The 18,374-nt window shown below is 50.1% G+C and overlaps 1 protein-coding gene across 4 annotated transcripts in view; it reads right to left on the reverse strand.

The window, feature by feature from the left end:
• The window catches only part of MAPKBP1 (mitogen-activated protein kinase binding protein 1), a 58,126-nt gene that overhangs the window by 6,196 nt on the left and 33,556 nt on the right, over nucleotides 1-18,374 (reverse strand). Inside the window, exons 4-24 of one of the 4 annotated variants that reach the window (XM_006778066.2) lie at nucleotides 10,217-10,279; nucleotides 9,922-9,979; nucleotides 9,019-9,189; nucleotides 8,518-8,655; nucleotides 8,107-8,289; nucleotides 7,871-7,888; nucleotides 7,384-7,544; nucleotides 6,434-6,623; nucleotides 5,701-5,847; nucleotides 5,307-5,482; nucleotides 4,450-4,541; nucleotides 4,074-4,199; nucleotides 3,621-3,691; nucleotides 3,340-3,461; nucleotides 2,985-3,060; nucleotides 2,765-2,876; nucleotides 2,529-2,592; nucleotides 2,178-2,312; nucleotides 1,852-1,988; nucleotides 1,593-1,648; nucleotides 279-506 (exon numbers count right to left, since the gene is read on the reverse strand). In XM_006778066.2, the coding sequence (XP_006778129.1) occupies nucleotides 279-506; nucleotides 1,593-1,648; nucleotides 1,852-1,988; nucleotides 2,178-2,312; nucleotides 2,529-2,592; nucleotides 2,765-2,876; nucleotides 2,985-3,060; nucleotides 3,340-3,461; nucleotides 3,621-3,691; nucleotides 4,074-4,199; nucleotides 4,450-4,541; nucleotides 5,307-5,482; nucleotides 5,701-5,847; nucleotides 6,434-6,623; nucleotides 7,384-7,544; nucleotides 7,871-7,888; nucleotides 8,107-8,289; nucleotides 8,518-8,655; nucleotides 9,019-9,189; nucleotides 9,922-9,979; nucleotides 10,217-10,279 (2,524 nt within the window). Of the gene's footprint in view, nucleotides 1-278; nucleotides 507-1,592; nucleotides 1,649-1,851; nucleotides 1,995-2,177; nucleotides 2,313-2,528; nucleotides 2,593-2,764; nucleotides 2,877-2,984; nucleotides 3,061-3,339; nucleotides 3,462-3,620; nucleotides 3,692-4,073; nucleotides 4,200-4,449; nucleotides 4,542-5,306; nucleotides 5,483-5,700; nucleotides 5,848-6,433; nucleotides 6,624-7,383; nucleotides 7,545-7,870; nucleotides 7,889-8,106; nucleotides 8,290-8,517; nucleotides 8,656-9,018; nucleotides 9,190-9,921; nucleotides 9,980-10,216; nucleotides 10,280-18,374 lie in introns of all 4 variants that reach the window. The other 3 variants (XM_015557575.1, XM_006778067.2, XM_015557576.1) reach the window with 3 other exon arrangements.

The following is an 18,374-nucleotide window of genomic DNA, read 5'->3' on the forward strand; positions in this document are numbered from 1 at the left end:
CACCAGGAAGCCAGGCTGGGCTCCACCTCGTATTCCTGAGCTTCTAGAACTATACTAGCACTCTGACTGCAGACCTCCAGCCACCACTCAGTATCATCAGCCTCCCAAGGAACCTTGCCCAGGTCCATCACACCGCCTGGCAGCTCCACCCTGAGTTTGCAGTTTGGGTTACCCACGCGCCCCAGGGGCAAAGCGAGCATAACTGGACCAGTGCTCGACTCCAGCTGTTGGCTAAGGCTGCTTGGAGATCTCCAGAGAACTAGGAGAAACTGGCTCACCTCTAAGGTCTCAGGGGGCTGCTGACCATGCTTCCCAGAACCAGATGAGGTCATGGCCAGAGAGTCCCTGCTAGGACCCCTAGAGCTTGGAGCCAGTGTCTCCAGCTGCCGCAGGTCCAGCATGGAGCGAACACTCAGCTCCACGCCTGACTGAGCCCAGCGCCCTCTTCTTCTGGGTCCTTGGTTGGCTGCAGGAACTGGACCCAGAAACTCCACTGTCTCTTGTGCCTGGTGTGGGGCAAGAGTGTGAGAGATGTAACGGTAACAAGCCAATCAGACAAGAGTTTTAGCAAACATTCCTATATCACATACTGTGTGCCAGCCACTTTTCTTGTATTAGCTCATTCAAACCTCACAACCATCTAATGAAGTAGGTACTAATATTCTCCCCATATCTACAGATGGGAAAACTGCAGCACAGCAGGCTTAAGCAACTTGCCCAATTCCCACAGACTGTAAGTGGCCTGCCAATAGGTTATAACTCAGGAATCTGGCTCCAGAGTTCATACTCTTAGCTTCACTCTATGTCCTGTCTTAGAGGACCTTCTGGTCTCAGTCTTCACCTGGTATTGTGGACACCTCAAAGCTAGGGGTCTCTAGAAGTCCCCTACTCTGAAAACAGCCCCAACAAGGACCCCAAGTCCACAGCACCAAGAACAAACCAACAGCCCAGCCTTGAGACACTTGGCCTGGTCACAACGCACCAGGGACACCACACCCTCATCCCAGGTAACTGCTGCGGGACAATGAAAGGTGCTGGTGCTTGCAATCCCGACATGGACAAGTGAAGACTGAGCTGCCTCGGGGCTTCCTCTGAAAGCCTTTATCGCCCCCCCCACCCCCGCCCCCCGGGTACACCAACTACCTGGAAGTTTTGAACTTACCTCCTAACCTGGGATCTTTAGAGCTATAGCTTCTCCACATTTCTGCTCTCTGGATCTTTGATTTTCTTGAACTTTACTTCTAACCATTTGGCTCAGAAACCCTGTTTCTACTCCCCACCTCCACCTGTTCGTTGTTCACATTTACCCCAGGCCCCCAGGCAGCTGAACAAGTGGAGTGCATCCCTAGCAGCGACTAATCCTTGCAGGCCCCTCACCTGGCCTACAGGAAGGCAATACCTGAGCTTCATCATCCCCAACCTGGGACCAGCCCAGTCGCCCAAACTCCTCCCACAAGGTTCTTCCTTGGACACAAAGGGTGGAGCACGTGGGAAGACCCCACACCCCACGGCCTTGCCAAGCCCAGAAACCCTGCTTTCACCTTCCTTCACCTCTGTAACCTTGGAAGGGCATGTTAACAATGGTGACTCACCCGACTCATTTCCCAGTGGGACAGGCTTCGGGGCAGGGCTGGGCTGGGCACCAAGGCTAGACAGAGACAGGCAGTCAGAGAATGTCTCCTGCCCCCCAACCCCAGAGCCCTGGCCCCACACCAGTCCATTCCCTCTGTGGCCACAGTGATGCTCCGGTTTCCTCGGCTCACACTGCTCTTACCCCCCAGTCTCAGAAAGAGAATATCCAGCCACTCTGCCCTCTGGTGCCTGTCCAGCCCCATCCAGACCTTCACAGACCTGGTTCTTTCTTGGTGCCCTTGGCAAGGATGGGCAGAGCCGGAAGCTCTTCTTCTTCAGTGCATTCATCCTCTCCCTCCTTGTCACTATCTGATGAGAGAGCTGGTCCAGAAGAGAGCATCGACGGGGCCTCGTGCCTGAGTCCAAGACAAGGAAGGTCATGGGGAAAGAGAACAATGCCATAGGTCTTCACGTGAGAAACAGGTATTGGGGGATACAGAGTTGCTGAATGGCAGGTGCAGAGCAAAGAGGAGGGGCAGTAAGATGAGAGCAAGCAACGTGGACACCCACCCACTGCTGGCCCATGTCCCATACTCTGTTCTCACCGACTGGGTCCAGCCGTCCTCTGGGGAGAGGATGGTCCTTGCTGCTTGACCCCTCGCTGCCGCTGGCGCAGCTCAGCGAGACGCTGCCTCATGCTGATGGTCATCTCAGAGCTCAGGCGCCACACAAATATGCAGCTGGGTAGAGCCACAGACTTGTGTGAGGGAGGGGGAGGGTAGAACTCTGGGGGCAGCAACACCATTGGTTCCCCTTCTCCATGGGCCGACAAGGAGACCAGAGCCACCCTGTAGTGCGGGTCAGGTCCAGCCAAGAAATACCCCTTTCAGCCCTACTTCCCAGAGACATCATGAAACGAAGAGGGGAGGGGAGGGTGTGCTGTGGCTTCTGCTCACCTGTCCCCCGACACAGAGATGAGATGTTTGCAGTCATTACTAAATTTCATGCCAGTGACAATCTCTGTGGAGAACAAAGAATATGGCCTGTGAGTCCCTGAAGTCCCAGCCAAGCTCCTATTCCAACAGTGGAGGTTGGGGGTTGTTTGGAAGGGAGGGGCAGGCAGCTCTGATAGGTCCCAAAAAACTAAAGGAAGAGTAAAGTTCCAGCGGTAGAGTATTGGGGCTACACTCACCTGAGTGGCCAAACATGGTGGCCACACACTCGCCTGAGGCGAAGTCAAAAATGGAGAGGTTCTTGTCTGAACAGCTGGTGGCAATGTAGATCCCCGAGGGGTCCGTCTGCACCTGAGGAGTGGGACGCACAGCTGGGAGGAGATGGGAAGCATCGGTCCGCCTCCACCTAGCACCCCATCCTCCTGTTCTCTGGCCCAGAGCCCATCTACTGGCCCTTACCTTAATCAGAGTGCCATCCTCACCCTGTGACCCTTTAAACAGCTTCTTCTGCTTCCCACTGCTGATGTTAAAGATCCTGTAAAGAAACACACTCTCATTCACATGAGGAAGAGGTCACGATCCAGCACACCTGGGTGGCAGAAATGCCAGAATTCACTCCCACATTCTCTATAGGAGCCACTCCCCTACACCAAAGGGACTACCGCCTCTTGGGTGAGGCGAAGTACTCATTCCATGGGCTCAAGAGGTCACAAAGTCCTGGACAAAAAGGCAGACATGGGGACTGAGGTGCCTAGAGCTGACCCCCTTGGGCATCAAGGAATGTGGTCAGATGGTCTGAAAAAAAGATGCCCACCGAATATTTCGGTCCTGGCAGCCAATAGCCGTGTACTTCCAGCTGGGCTCCACATCCATGTCATAGAGGGTCGTCTTCCGTACCACGTGGTGTGTCCGTGTGAACTGGACTCCATCTCCAGACTGCAGGGGTGGAGCATATGGACAGACCCCAAGCCCCATGTCTCACCAGGCCCAGAGAGCCCTGCTTTCTCTCTTCACCTCTCATAACCTCAGGTACGGGAATGGCAGAGACCCCCAGCACCTCTCGCTGTGCCATTCAAGGAAACCCCATCCCCTCACCTTCTGTGCAGTGCGGAAGTAGATGCTCTTGTCTGCTCCACAGCTGATCATGCGGACTTGCCCATCGCTGGCTATGGAAGAGAGAGCCCTAGTTATTCCCATTGCTCTCACCATGTGGGGCCACCTTTTCCTCTGCCTTTCTCCCTTCCTTCCCCCCTGTTGAGCTACTCTACATGACTGGGACAACCAATTACATGAGGATGCTTACCTCCAAACCTGGGCCTTCCTTTACCCCTATCCTCAGCCAACCTGGCTGGCTCAGGACCCCCCGGACTAAGAGTTTACATTCCATCTGCCTTCCCATCCAGCCCCAGGCCTCCCAGCAGCTGTCCAGCATTCCCCATGACAGGCACACCCTTCTCACAGCGGCGGAAGGCAGGTGGCAGTGGGGAGAGGGGTAAGGATGATGTTTTTGGTAGGTGGCAGAATGTGTCTCAATTACCCTGCCCCCACCTGCAAACTTGACAGCAGTGATGGAGGACGAGTGCTCGTCCAATGTCTGCTGTAGGCTATACTCCCGTCCAGCATCCAGCACATGGATCAGCCTGTCCCGGCTCGCTGACGCTAGCAGCTTCAGACCTGGGGTTAGAAGAACTCATCAGCCCACAAGTGCCCAGAGCAGGCCCCTACCTGAGCCAGGCAAAGAGGCCTGCAGTAACTGAGCCCCATGGAGCAGGGATGGAGCTGTCCTCCTCTAAACCTGCAAAGATACCAAATGATTCAAAGGACTTTCAGTCTCACATCCAAGAGCCAGGACAGAGGTAAGTGGCACTAGCAGGATGGAGGAGCCCTGTGCCACTCTGGGCTAGGGACCAGGTATCCTCCTGACCTGTGTCTGGCTTAGAGTACTCCAGGCAGAGAATTTCCGAGTCATGGGCCTCCACCTTCAGCATCTCACTAAGGGACTGCAGCTCGTGCACCCTGCAGAAATGAGGAGAGGATGGTAGAAGTCATTGCCAGGCTTCAGGAAGAGAGATTCATGCTGCTTTCTCTGCTACAACCTCTCTCCCAATCTTTTCCAACATTTACTATTTTTTTTAGGCTTAGAGGAAGGTTGTAATGAGTACAGAAGAGTTTCCATATTTCCTTTACCCAGCTTTCCCAAATGTACACATCTTACATAACAACAGTTCAATGACCAGAGCCAGGAAATTTACATTCATACAATACTAATAATAAAACGCTTTATTTGGATTTCACCAGTTTTTCCACAATGTTCTTTTTCTGAATCCAGGATCCTATCCAATTTGCATTAGTTGTTATTTCTCTTTAGTCTCTTGCAGTCTTGAATAGTTCTTCAGTCTTCCCTCACCTTTCATGACCCTGACGCTTTTGAAGAGATCAATATAGGTACTCTGCCACATGTACCTCACTTTGAGTTTGCCTGATGTTTTCTCATGATTGGAATGAGTATATGCATTTTGGGCAAGAACAACACAGAAACAATGCTATGTCCTTATTACTATATCATATTATGGGCTTCATGATGTTGACATGAAGATATTAAGCTTGATCATTTGTTTGCGGATGGTTACTGCTGTGTTTCTTCATTGTAAAGTTATCTTTCCCTTGTATATAAATATCTCCCCCAATCTTTTTGAACCAAACTTTTCTGTCCTTGGGGACCTAACTCCTCCAGCCTGCACCATGAGGCACAGTCAGTATCCACTCCAGGTCTGGCATTACCTGAGCGTGCCCATACGGTCCCCCGAAGCTAGATGCTGTCCATTGGGGCTGATACACACAGAACGGATGCCCACACGGGGATCCATCAGGGACCCATCAGCTTTGTCTCCTCCAGGCAGCTCAGTGTCCAGCAGGGCCTGAGTGTTCCCATCCACATAGATGATCTTAATGAGGTCCTGGGGAGCAGATGCAGAGAAGTGGGTAAGGCAGGCCTGACCCAATGTAATTGCAAGGGAAGAGGATTGCTGGACAAGATAAGTCTTTGGCTTAAAGAGCCCAGTCAAATCAGAGCTGGAAGATCAAGGTCTGGGGACCCCGTTTCTGAGAAGGCATGAAGGCTGAGGGGATGGGATCACTAAGTAGAGAGTGGGGGCCCTAAGGCCTCAAGGCTCACATTGCTGAGGATATTTCGGTGCAGGGTGGAGCCATGCACTCCGGAGCTCTCTGTGTTCCACAGGCGGATGGTGTTGTCTGAGGAACAGGTGATGAAGGAACTGGGGGGGAGGCAGGCTTGGTTACTGTCCTTCACTTCTGGGTAGACCTGAAGGGACAGAGGGAACCAAGTCAGATCTCCAGGTAGGGAGCAGTCCTTCACCCAGGGAAAGGGGAATGAGATTAAAGGAATAATCTCATTAAAAGGATAATCTCACTGGCCAAGACTTAGCCTCGTGTCTGTCACATAGTAAGCAAGCCAGAATTATTAGATGTTCACTAAGGGAAAGCACATTAACCAAGCACCTACTATATGCCAGGGACTCTTCTATGTCTCCCACTTAACATTATTTCATTTACTTCTTAGAACAATTAGGTGAATCAGGTACATCATTTTACAGTTGAGGAAACTGAAGTTCAGTCAAGTTCATTAACTTGTCGAAAATCACTGAGCCTTGGACAAGGCAAAGCTAAGAATAGACAGGGCCACACTGGAAGAAGCCTAAGATACAGAAGCATAAAATGCAAGCTCAATCATCAGGACCCATCTGAAGATGGGTGGAGGTACAGGGATGCTGCTGGAGAAACAAGGAGGCAGCGGGAGCATAACGTTATACTTGGGGATCCCACTTTCCCGTCTTCACAACGGCATCCCAGCAAACCTGGCCTGTCTCAAGCCATCCCAGCCCACGTACCTCTACACTCCAGACGCAGGAGGAATGATACAGAGCCGAGTACACCTTGCCCACTTTCTTGGGGTCCCTCACATCCCAAACATAAATGCTGTGGTCGTTGTATACACAAGATAGCCACTGATTAGTGGGATCAAAGGTCAAGGCAATGGTGTCTGGATACCTGGCATTGGCCACTCCAGAGAAGAGGCGACTGTGGGAAGAGGATAAGCAAACTGGTGAGTGAGGAGCTGATAAAATGAAGGACCGAAAGGAATGAAAACAGAAGCTAACCCATGACGGAAGGAGCAGGGCATGGGAGCCCTCTCCAGACCCGTAGGTTTGAAAGCAGCTGCCTAAGAAAGACAAAGCAGCCCCTGACAGCCGTCAGCTGGGAGCTGACCTGGCACTAGCTACTGGGCCATGGTGTTCTCCTGATGAACACAATGTCACAGAACACCAACGGCAGACAGGGTCACTCTATGGCCGTGGCAGAGCAAAATAAAACAAGATTACTGCCATTGTGTCTGACAGAGATAAAAACGAGATCACTGTGCAAACCACAAAAATAACCAAACACCAGCCTTTCCTGTCTATCAGGATTGACTGCTGCTGCTTTACCAATTACAGCTTTAGTCCCACTTCATAAGGTAAAAATTATTAGGATGCCTAATTATAGAATTGCCCCCACTTCCTGACAGCATCCAACCAGAGCAAAATTTCAACCCCTGAACCTTTCTAAAATCGCCTCACATATATCTCAAATCTTACAATATCCCTACACTTAAAACAGCCCCCACTTACTGAGATACTCCCCATTTCTCCTTGGTTGCAACAAGTACCAATAAACCCAAATTTGTTTGTCTACAGAGGTATTTCTGGTTATCCTACGGGCATGGCTACTCTTCACCTGTTCCCTAAAGGCTGAGCACAGCATGAGGCTATGAATGGACGCAGGGGCCCACAGAGCTCACCTGGCCTCAGTGACACTGGCAATGTCTGTCCCCAAGGCATGGGGCCGGGGCAGGGTGCTGAGAAAGTGCAGGTTAGAGGGGTTGAAGAGGCGCACGGTGCCATCAGCACAGCCACAGAAGATGTAGTCTTGGCTCACAGAGATGCAGTAGGCCACGGTGGTCTGTAGGCAGAGGGGCTCAGGTCAGGAGAGGCCACCTGCCAACCCCTCCTCAACAATCACCTGCCAAGAGGAGAGACCAACCAAGGCACCGGCAAAGGAAAAGCAACCCAGCTGCTCTGGCCTGAGCCCATCAGCTGTTATCTAGAGCTGCCCCTCCCCCCAGCAGCAGGTGGCCAGAGGGCCCATAGTCATGTGCCCTTTGGGGGACGGGAGTCAAGGACCCTCCTAAGATATTGGACATTTTGCCAAAGAAAACAAAGTAGGAAAAGCCCAGCAAAGAAAAGGAAATAGCACGAGAAAGACAGGAGAGTCCAGGCATCACTTACTGTGAAGCTGTCTGTGTTCTGAGCAGAAGAGGAAAGCAGGGGAAAGACAGACAGAAAGAGAGCAGAGAGGAGGCAGTTATACAGATCTCCATGGGCTGAAACTGGGCAGAGCTTCTCTCTCCTGGGGTCCCCTCCTGCATGCATGAGGGCTCAGCCCCTGGTATAAGCCACAGGTATCAATTCTCACCTGAGCCATTACATGCACAGCCCCAACCAACTGGGCCAGGGGTACTTACTCTCAGCTCCACCCACTTATCCAAAAGCCTCCGGTCGCTGAACTCGCACAGTAGCCCTGAGGATGTGATGCAGAAGGTACTGTCTGCTTTCTTCCCTCGGCCACAGGCCACATCGGTGAACAGGTTGTTCCGTAGTTCCCCCAGCAGCCCTGAGCGGCCCAACAGGGGCACAGTGGCATTCACCTGTGGAGACATATCACTGTTGCCCACCCACCTACCCCCAGAGCCTTCCCCTAGAAACCAGGTCCCCTTGCTCTTTGAGACTACCCCGTGGTCCTGAGAGCATCTAGCTCATCCAGAACTTCTGTACAGCTGCCGAGCAAACAGCGAAGGGCCCCAATGGAGCAGGGTCTCCTGGGGTGGGCTGAGCAGGCCCTGACCTGCTGGCTACTTCCAGCCTCAGCATCTCACCTTTGAGGTCTTACTGTCATCAAGGTACCAGAATTTGATGTGTCGGTTCCCTGCAGTGACAAAGTAGCTGCAATCTTCAGAGAAGGACACTGCTGTCACGCGGCTGGACACCTTATTGGAGGCCACCACAATGTTTTTCTGGAGGGAAAGCCAAAGGGAGAATCAAGGTCCTGCCTCTTGGAGCTTTGAAAAAAAAAAAAAAAAGGGTCTTTCTTTTCATGGTTTATTGGTCTAAAAAAAGGGTGGGGGGAGGATAAAGAATCCCTTTTCAGAGGAGTTGAAGAGATTAATTTCCTATGGAGGTCCTCAAAGGCATGAAGCTGGCCCCTTTCTACCAACACGCTTGGCTACAGTTGCTCTTTCCTGCTTCAGATCATTTTCTAGAATGAGACTGAGATTAGCAGAGTAGAATGAAGGGACTCAGGTCAGTATCTTCCTGGCTCTTCAACTGGCCCTTGAACCCTCATGAGGCTGCCAGCCCAGCCCACCCAACCCACTCACCTTCCAGGCCCAGACGTTGACGATCATGTCATGTTGGTAGCCCACGGAGACAATGTACTTGGCGCTAGGGGAAAAGGCCACGCAAGCCACACCGTACTTGTGCTCCTGCAGCTCTGCCACCTGGCTACGCTCAGCCACGTCCCAAACCCGCACTGCTGGCATGTGCCCACTCTGCAGGGAGGCGAAAACTGGAAGTGAGGGCCAGAAGCATACAGACCCCACTAGCCTTTCAAAGTGGGGGCCCTCGCCTCCTCAGCTACTGGACACAATCTTCTCTAATGGCCTCTGCCAAGAGTCAAGAGCAGAGTGCTGTACAGGGCAAAGGTAGAGAGGAGACAGCAGATGTCTCGGGACAACAGTACCTATCAGGGAGGAAATGGCCCCAGATTATGTTCACTATCTCCGGGTGAGGGTCTACAGCTCTGTATTTGTTCAAAGCTCCTTGAGTGATTCTATGGGCAGCCAGGGTTGAGAACTACTACCGTTCATGCCTATTTCTGCCCCACTGTCTCGGCGGGAAGAGGTATTCCGCATGTGCCCAGCAGGGGGCCTCTGAGGACAAGGAATATTTGAAGGCAGCGGTTTTGAAAGTGCTTCCCAAACCAGCAGGACCAGCATGTGGGAACTTGTTAGAAATACAAATTTTGGAGCCCCATCCCAAACTTACAGAATCAAAAACTGGGGTTAGGCCTACCACTGTGCATTTTAACAAGCCCTCCAGGTGATTCTCATGCACACTGAAGCTGAAGAACCACTGTTTTAAGGTGTAGCAAACACCAGGATTTGGCTTCTGTTCTGGAAGCCAAAGAGGCAGCAGCCCTAACGAGGCCTAGAATTGTAGCTCTCGGCTGAGGGCAGACCACCCACCCACTTCACAGAACGGTAGCCCCTCTCCTCACTCACCTCTCCAGTGACCAAGTACTTGCCATCAGGGGAGAAGGCAAGAGCAGTGATGGTTTTCCTGCAAGAGATGAGGCAGGCTCAGAGGGCCACTGGCAGCCTGGCCTACACCTTGCTCCCCCCTCACAGTTCCCTCAAAAGGCGAGACCGGCAGACATCAATGGCTCATATGGCATTCCCCTCTGTGGCCTTGGGGCCCAACCAGGTCCCAGTCCCAAGAGTCGCAGAGACCCCAGGCGGTGCCCTCGTCCCAGTCCGCAGGAAGCGGGGTTGCTCTCTGAGGGCCCAGACCATTTACCTGGAACTGTTGAGGATGTGGTGCTGCTTGTGTTTCCGGGGGTTGAACAGCACGACCACACACCTGGGGAGATGAGTTACACAACAGACTTAGCACCAAACCACAGCTTCCCAAGGAGCTCCCAGGCCACCTGGGAATTCCAGTCACCCAGCAGAGAGGCTCTGCTTGCCACAGAGGGCAAGTGACTGTTTTCTTCTGCAATCTGTTCTTCTTGCTTCCTTTCCTTGCCCACAAGGGCCTATCTCTGCAGCCCCATGAGGGTGAAAGGGGTCCCTAAACACCAGTACCATCTCTGGCCATACTCAGAAAGGGCAGCTGGGACACAGACCTTCCCACAATCCTCATGCACAGCCCAGGAAGGGGACAGGAAGAAAGAGTACACGATTTGGGCAATACAAGGCATGGATGTATAGCTGGTTCACAGGCTTGGATACACACGTGTCAAGCATCTGTGCTCCAAAGAGAGGTGAGGCCTCCCACATGTACACCTGCATGTGTACTGTGCAGGAGCTGCACCGGCCGCTAGCAACAGTGAACACTGTCCGCCTCAGTGTCAATCAATAGGAGAATCCTTGAATAAATTGCAATGCCCACATATACACTGTGTCAGTCTGGGTCGAGTCAAGAAACAGCACAACATATCAGATGAGGAAGGGAGGGGGAGGCCAAAATTGTAAACAGGAATAAAGAGGACAACCCATTCTCACACCTGTGGGGACAACAATGCAGATGTTGAAGGGAGGGCAGAATGTGGAGAAGACATCCAAAGATCCCCCTGTGCCCAGCTTGTTGAGGTCCTCTCAAGAGAACAGACCTCAAAAGCACTGATGTGGGCCCTGGCCGGTGTGGCTCAGTGTTTAGTGTCGGTTCGTGTACCAAAGGGTCTTGGTTCAATTCCCAGTCTAGGGCACGTACCTGGGTTACAGGTTCCCAGCCCTGGTGTGTGTGTGTGTGTGTGTGTGTGTGTGTGTGAAAAAGGTAAAAGGATTAAGAAGTACAGATTGGTTTTTACAGAATAGTCACAGGGGTGTGAAGTACAGCATAGGGAATACAGTAAATAATATTGTAATAACTGTGTATGGTGTGAAATGGGTATTAGATATGAGATGATCACTTAGTAAGTTATATAATGTTTAATTACTGGGATGTACACCTGAAACTAATATAACAAGGTCTACTATAATTGAAAAAAAATTAAATAAGGAAATGCTAAATGTTAGTTAAAAGTTAATGAAAATAAAGATGTGATTCTTCCCCGCCCCCACCCCACCCCCCAAAAAAAAAAACACACACACGAAAAGTAGCCCTGGCTGGGTGGCTCAGTTGATTGGAGCATCATCCCATACACCAAAGGGTTGCAGGTTTGATTACAAGTCAGGGCACATACCTAGGTTGTGGGTTTGATCCCCAGTTGAGGTGTGTACAGGAGCCAACCAATTGATGCTTCTCACAATGATGTTTCTCTCAAAAACAATTTTTTAAAAAGCCATATTCTCAGGTGAGGGGAAAATAAATAAATAAATAAATAGAACTCCTCCTGACATGGCATTCTGAAAGGGAAGCAGGAGACTGCAAGTTGGCATAAAAAGAAAATGGAGAGCCCTAGCTGGTTTTGCTCAGTGGATACAGCGTTGGCCTGCAGACTGAAAGGTCCTGGGTTCAATTCCAGTCAAGGGCTACAGGCTCAACCCCCAGTGCGGGGCATGTAAGAGACAGCCAGCCGATCAATGGTTCTCTCTCATCATTGATGTTTCTCTCTCTCCCTCTTCCTTCCTCTCTGAATATATATACATTTAAAAAGTAAAGGGAGAAAGGAGTGAGGAAAGGAGAACAGGAAAGGTTAGGAGATGGGGAGAGAAGGAGAAAGAAAACAGTGGGGAAGGATTTGAGGGGTGTGGTTATGGGAAGCGGTGTTTCTCTCTCTCCTCTCCCTTCTCTCCTCTCCCTTCTCTCCTCTCCCTCTCTCTCCCGGACACTCTCTCAACAAACAAACAAAAAAATCAATGGAAAAAATACCCCTGAGTGAGGATTAACTACAACAAAACACTGTGTGGGTGTCTTCTCAGTCTTCTTTAACCTTTGAGCAAGCTCCTCAGTCTGCTAGGCAGAGAGGGTGGGGCTCAGTTTGCATGATATTTGGCCCTTGGCCTCCTAGTCCTTTGACCCAGCCCAACAGAGCAGGCAGTCATCTCCACAGGCCCTGGCAGCAGTGCTGGCTGAAATCCTCAACATGACAAGGGCTGAGCTGGCCCAACCAGCTGAGTCCCGTAATTCAGAACCCCAGGGTGCAGGTGTGGGGAGACTGCTCACTCCCACAGAAGGACAGTAAGGCCTCAGTCCCTCGGGCCTGAGCCGGGGAGTCACATGGAGCACCAGTACCAGGTGCTGGGCTCTCTGCCCAGGAACTTCTCTGAATCAGAAAAAGCCAACCCTCAACAACCCCCTCCCCTGGACAGGTCCAGGCCTGCTGCCATCACAAAGAGCCCAGCATTCCCACACGATCTGCCTCCTACCACTCTCCATCCTCCAGAAGGCAGAAACAAACAAACCCTGGGACGAGCAATGAATGCAGCAGCACACACAGGGAGCAAGACACAGAAGGTTCGAGCAGAGGCCCTGTGCTTTACAATTTCTTCTTTCAGACCAAGTACAATCAGGTGACTCCCTCAAACCTTGCTCACATGTCACTCTCGAGCCCTATTTAACATTACAGCTTCACAGCCCCGTATTCCCTATTCCTTTTCAATGCGCATTGCTTATACTTTTTCCATAACACACATTAATACTCTACACAGTTAACTTCATCAGTAGATTGCCAGCTCTGTGAAGGTGATTTTTATGTTTTATTTACTGTTACACCCACAGGGCCTAGAAGATAGGCACCCAATAAATATTTCTGAATGAGTGAATAAATATTTATGCTTCTAGCTACCAACTCTCAAAGCCCTGACTGCCAAGGAACCTCTTAAGTAGCAGGCCTGTGAACTAGGGACCTACAGCAGGTCCAGGATTCTCCACATCTCAGGCTTTTAAGACACAGATGTTTGAGGGCAATGAAATGATGGAAACAAGAAAACTGTGGTCAGAAAGACCTGTCTGCTAGCATACTGTGTGATCTTGGGCATATTCCTTAACTTCTCTGAACCTCAATTTCCTCATCTGTAAACAGAAATAATATCTACCTCAAAGAATTGTTGTGAGACTGAAGAAGGTCACAAGGACAGGGCTATCAGGGAGTCAGCAGGCACCCTTACAGCATCCCATATAGGACTTGCTGGATACCGGTGACTCATTAGGGTCCTCATCAAGGTGTGCAATTACAAACTGTCCCTCCAGATTCACCCCCAAAGGGGAAATCTTATAGCTTTAATTATTCTAATAGATAATGCGTCTAGGACAGGGGTGGGCAACCCCTGGCACGAGTGCCAAACATGGCACGCCAGTAACTTTTGCTAGCACGCGAAACCCTCTCTTATAATCTTCCATTTACAATTTTTTCTTAATATCGACTTTTTTATTTTTCAGATAAATTCAGTGTAAGTGCATCTTAGATAAATAACTAATTATCTGAGGCAGGGGAATTGCCTCTAGGCCTCTGGGAGAAATTTCTGAGCTTGGTTTCTCTTCTTTGTGTGTGTGTGTGTGTGTATGTTTCTCTTCTTGTTTCTAGGATACCTGAGGTGTTCCTAGAACAAGATCAGTAAGAAGAAGAGAGTGGGGGTGGGGTGGGGGTGTTAGGATCACCAGATAGGAAGAGAAGAGAGGAGGGAGGGAGGAAAAGGAGCTGCTTGGTGGCCCCCAGATGCTCTTTAAGTTATCTTAAAGACCACAGACATGGATTGACGAGCGAGGGGAAGAGCAATTTCAATGCCTCTGCCTTAACTCTCCCTGCCTTCCTAAATCCGACCAGTGTTTTGGTTTCATCCACATACGCTTGTGAATCTTTGTTCTCAGTGATGAATTTTGTTAAGTCTCGTAATAGGAGTAGCCTGACGGATGAAAGTAGTAGCTTGTGCATATCAAAAAATTAGAGTTGGCACGCAGAAGAATTTTGAGTCAGAGATTTTGCTGGTTTTGGCACGCACTCACAAAAAGGTTGCCCACCCCTGGGCTAGGCTGTTTCCTAGTGCATCCTTGGCTGTGGTCCTCTTTAGATACCTGGACTCCAAAGCTTTCCAAATAAGTAACCCTCTTAGGCCAGGCCATGAAACCCAAGGCATCTGTTTCTGGGACACTTTATGAACCCCATCCCCACCCCACCGCCACCAAGGCGTTTTAATTCTAACGTAAAAAACATTCAAGCCTGTAAAAAAAATTTGGTGAGTTTATTTGAGTCAAACTGTCGACAATTGCCAGGAAGCAAAATCTCAATGGATTGGGATAATGCTCCGGAGAACGGTGGTTTTTCCCCTTGTTTTATACATTACATTCAAAGGAGGAGACGTAAATGGGTTACATGAAATCCACTGGTGATAGACTAGGGAGGCAGGAGAAAGCAAAGCATAGGGGAGGGGGTACCTCTGGGATTGGATAAAAAGTAAAATGATAGACACATACTTCTTTTACTTAGGTGGGTACAGGATAGTTAACAGTCAACAATTAACACGATAACAATAACAATGAAGGAATTTGTGGTCTCCATCCTGGCACCCGGTGTATTTGGTTGTGCCCGAGGGGTCCAGGGTCTGGAGAAAGGGAAGTTACAAGTTACTCTGACATTTCACAGGTATGCTATCTTAGATGCAAAAAGACAATAGGCTCAGTTAAGGTAAGATTGACCTTGTCAGAGAGATGCCAGCCTAGGGCTAGGCCATCATAACTCAGCATGGGGCCCCTTTCATCCACAGTAATAACCAGTCTGCGGACTCTAAACATATTTTCTTCCAGAACAAGAGGTGAATCTGTGAGCTGCAAGACGTACAAGCCAAGTCAAAGTGGCCGTGTCTGAGCCTCCTCCTCTCAGTCACTATGGTCTAGCCACCATGCTACTTAGCTCCTCAAACAAGTGGATGTATTCCTCCTTTCCTTGGGACCTTTGCACTTGAGGTTTCCTCCACTGGGAACACTTCGGTGTCGATCTTCACATGTTGATTCTTACATCACCCAGTTTTATTTTCTTGGAACACTCGTCACTCTCTGATATTATCTCGCTCATTTATTTGTTTACTAGAGGCCAGGTGCACGAATTTGTGCACGGGTGGGGTCCCTTGGTCTGGCCCAGCCGTGGGCAAACTATGGCCCATGGGCCGGATCCGGCCTGTTCAGCTGTTCTATCCGGCCCACGGAGCCGAAAGAGTGGAGGGTTCTCTTGCTCTCCCCTCCGCTCCTTCACCAGCAGCAGTGTTAACATGTATTAGTTCACACAAACACTCCATCCATGCTTTTGTTCCGGCCCTCCGGCCCAGTTTAAGAACCCATTGTGGCCCTCGAGTCAAAAAGTTTGCCCACCCCTGGTCTGGCCAGCAATCAGTCTGATGGGGGCTGTCTCGCCTAGTCCCAATCAGGGCCAATGGGGCCAGTTGGCCGGGGGGAGGGAGAGCGGGAGGTTGGCTGGCTGCGAAAGGTTGGCTGTGGGAGCGCACTGATCACCAGGGTATAGCTCCTGCATTGAGCGTCTGCCCCCTCGTGGTCAGTGCACGTCATAGTGACTGGTTGTTTGGTCATAATGGTCACTTAGGTTTTTATATATATAGATATGCTTATTGTTTGCTTGCCCTTCTTGAACCTAAACCCCACAAAGACCCTATATACCTTATTCACATGATTCCCATCCCTCAGGGCACCAAGTCAGGCATCCTTTCCTCTCAGGTTTACCCAGTGGCCCCTACACAGGGCTTGCCACAGAGAATAAGAAGGTAGTTCTATGCTCCTTCAGTTCAGATGTCACTAGAACACAGTTCAGAAGCAAATTCTGTGGCTTCACACCTGGTCCAGTGCTTTGAAGCTGGGGATCTCAGCATAAATTCCAACACAGACTAAGTAACTGAAGGGCCTCTCAGGAGAGCTGAGTTTCCTCTCCTCTTAGCTAGGATAGGGCCAGTCACCTTTCCAGGACACTTCGCACTCCAGTAACTCCTCGGCTCATAGCATTCACCCAGGCCAGGCCCTGGCACTGGGGGACAAGAGAAACCCTTTCTCAGAACTTGATAGGGGGAAGGGCACTCCACAAGCATAGGATCGCAGTTGTTTAACCCCTTCCCCAACAATTTTTTTGTTAAAAACGTTTCTTTTTCAGACTAATTTTTTTATTTTGGTTCTATATAGTATTTTTGATGCTGGTTATGAAAACAGTTTGTAATTATTTTTTCTTCCCATTTTTGTGGTTAAGAATAGTATTTCCTCAGAAAGTTTCTAGATGAAATTATTTAGAATGGTACGTATGTAGCTGGTTTTTGAAGGTAAAGTTTTAGACGAGTATACTCATCGACGACTGAAAAAAGAACATTTTGTGAAAACGTGTATACACGTTTCTGCCGGGGAAGGGGTTAATGATTATTTACAAACTTACAAACTATAGGGTTTTCTTACAGACCCTGGGAAACTGAAGGATTGCAAGGGGAAAAACAGGGCTGTGAAAAAAAAAAGAGATGCCTCGAAGCCCAGATAGATCTATTACTCAAAAAAAGAAAATATATTTTGAGAACAAACCAAGGATGAGAAAGTTTTTGATTTGGCTGCTGTGCCTGGACCCTCACCCCCTCAAGGTGTTTGCCCCAGGAATGCTGACCATTCTCCAGTTCCAGGAACGGGAGGAGCTGTTTTTTAGAGAATTAAGAGAATTAACTACCCTGTTATCTGACTTCAAAATCCTGGAAGGAGACACAGGGACCACAGATCTTGCAGCCCTTATCCTGCCTCCCTTGCATGTAGCCTTTCTTCCTTATCCATATCTAATCAGTCGGCCAGTAGGGGAGGTTACAGCAGAATTTACAGGATACCTGCTGCTCTCTCCATACTGCTGGCATTATTGGAATAAAGGCTCATATATGGTTCAACCTTGTCTTAGTTTAATTTGGCTCAAGTAGTGACAGGTGGCCTGGACCTGTTTGTGTCCGGTTTCAAACTGCCTGGCTTCACAGTAGCAACAGGGGCTATAGTAGGCTCTAAAGCCCCTGAACCTTCTACCAAGCCACCTAAGGAAGGGCCCAAGTCAATTATGGGTGTTCAACTAAACTAGTATTCAAAGGGGCTCTCTGGGGACCAGCCTGGTTTCCTAGGGCAGGGGGCTTAAAGTGTGACAGGTGAGGGGTAGCCTTCCTGTGGGGAAGACAACAGGAAAAGGAGAACTCTGGAGAAGAGATGCTGGAGCCGCTAAAACTGACGGGTCTCTGCCTAGACTTCAGCCCACCTCTGCCTGACACACATCCTCCTCTACTCCACCCTCCCTGAGCTGTTTCATTTCCTTCCAGAAAACTTTGTTTTGGTTTGATAATTGCCTCTAGGCCTCTGGGAGAAATTTCTGAGCTTGGTTTCTCTTCTTTTTGTGTGTGTGATCTGTGTGTGTGTGTGTGTGTGTGTGTGTGTGTGTGTGTGTTTCTCTTCTTGTTTCTAGGATACCTGAGCTGTTCCTAGAACAAGATCAGTCAGAAGAAGAGAGTGGGGGTGGGGTGGGGGTGTTAGGATCACCAGATAGGAAGAGAAGAGAGGAGGGAGGGAGGAAAAGGAGCTGCTTGGTGGCCCCCAGATGCTCCAGAGGCACATCAGGGAGCTCCAGCGTAGAGCAAAACTAAACAACCAGAAAGGGGCCACTTGCAAAGAGAGTACTTAAAGTTCTAGGAAATCAAAAAGTCAGGGAGTAGATTGGGGCACTGCTCAAGGCTGGCCCAAGACAAGCACACTGAGGAAATCTACCAGGGTCACAGCAGGGATCTTCCATGCAGCGCCTGGAAGGATAATGACTGGCAGGCACATGAGCCAGGCTGGGGCCTGCCCTTCAACAGAAGCACACACCCTTAAAGGCACCAGGCCTGGGGTGTATGGGGATGAGAGGGGGAGCAGGGCTCCACAATTCCAAGGGCAGAGCACAGGGCTCAGCATGCACTGAGCAGAAGCCCAGGCCTTTCCTAGCCAGCCCGCCCCACCTCCAACAAGAAGGAACCTAGCTTTCCCAGGCAGAGGCAGGCACGAGCGGAATTCCCCTGAGGCAGGCTGTACAGGG

The sequence above is a fragment of the Myotis davidii genome, unplaced genomic scaffold, assembly GCF_000327345.1.
Source record: "Myotis davidii unplaced genomic scaffold, ASM32734v1 scaffold46, whole genome shotgun sequence".
In the NCBI taxonomy this organism is placed as follows: Eukaryota; Metazoa; Chordata; class Mammalia; order Chiroptera; family Vespertilionidae; genus Myotis; species Myotis davidii.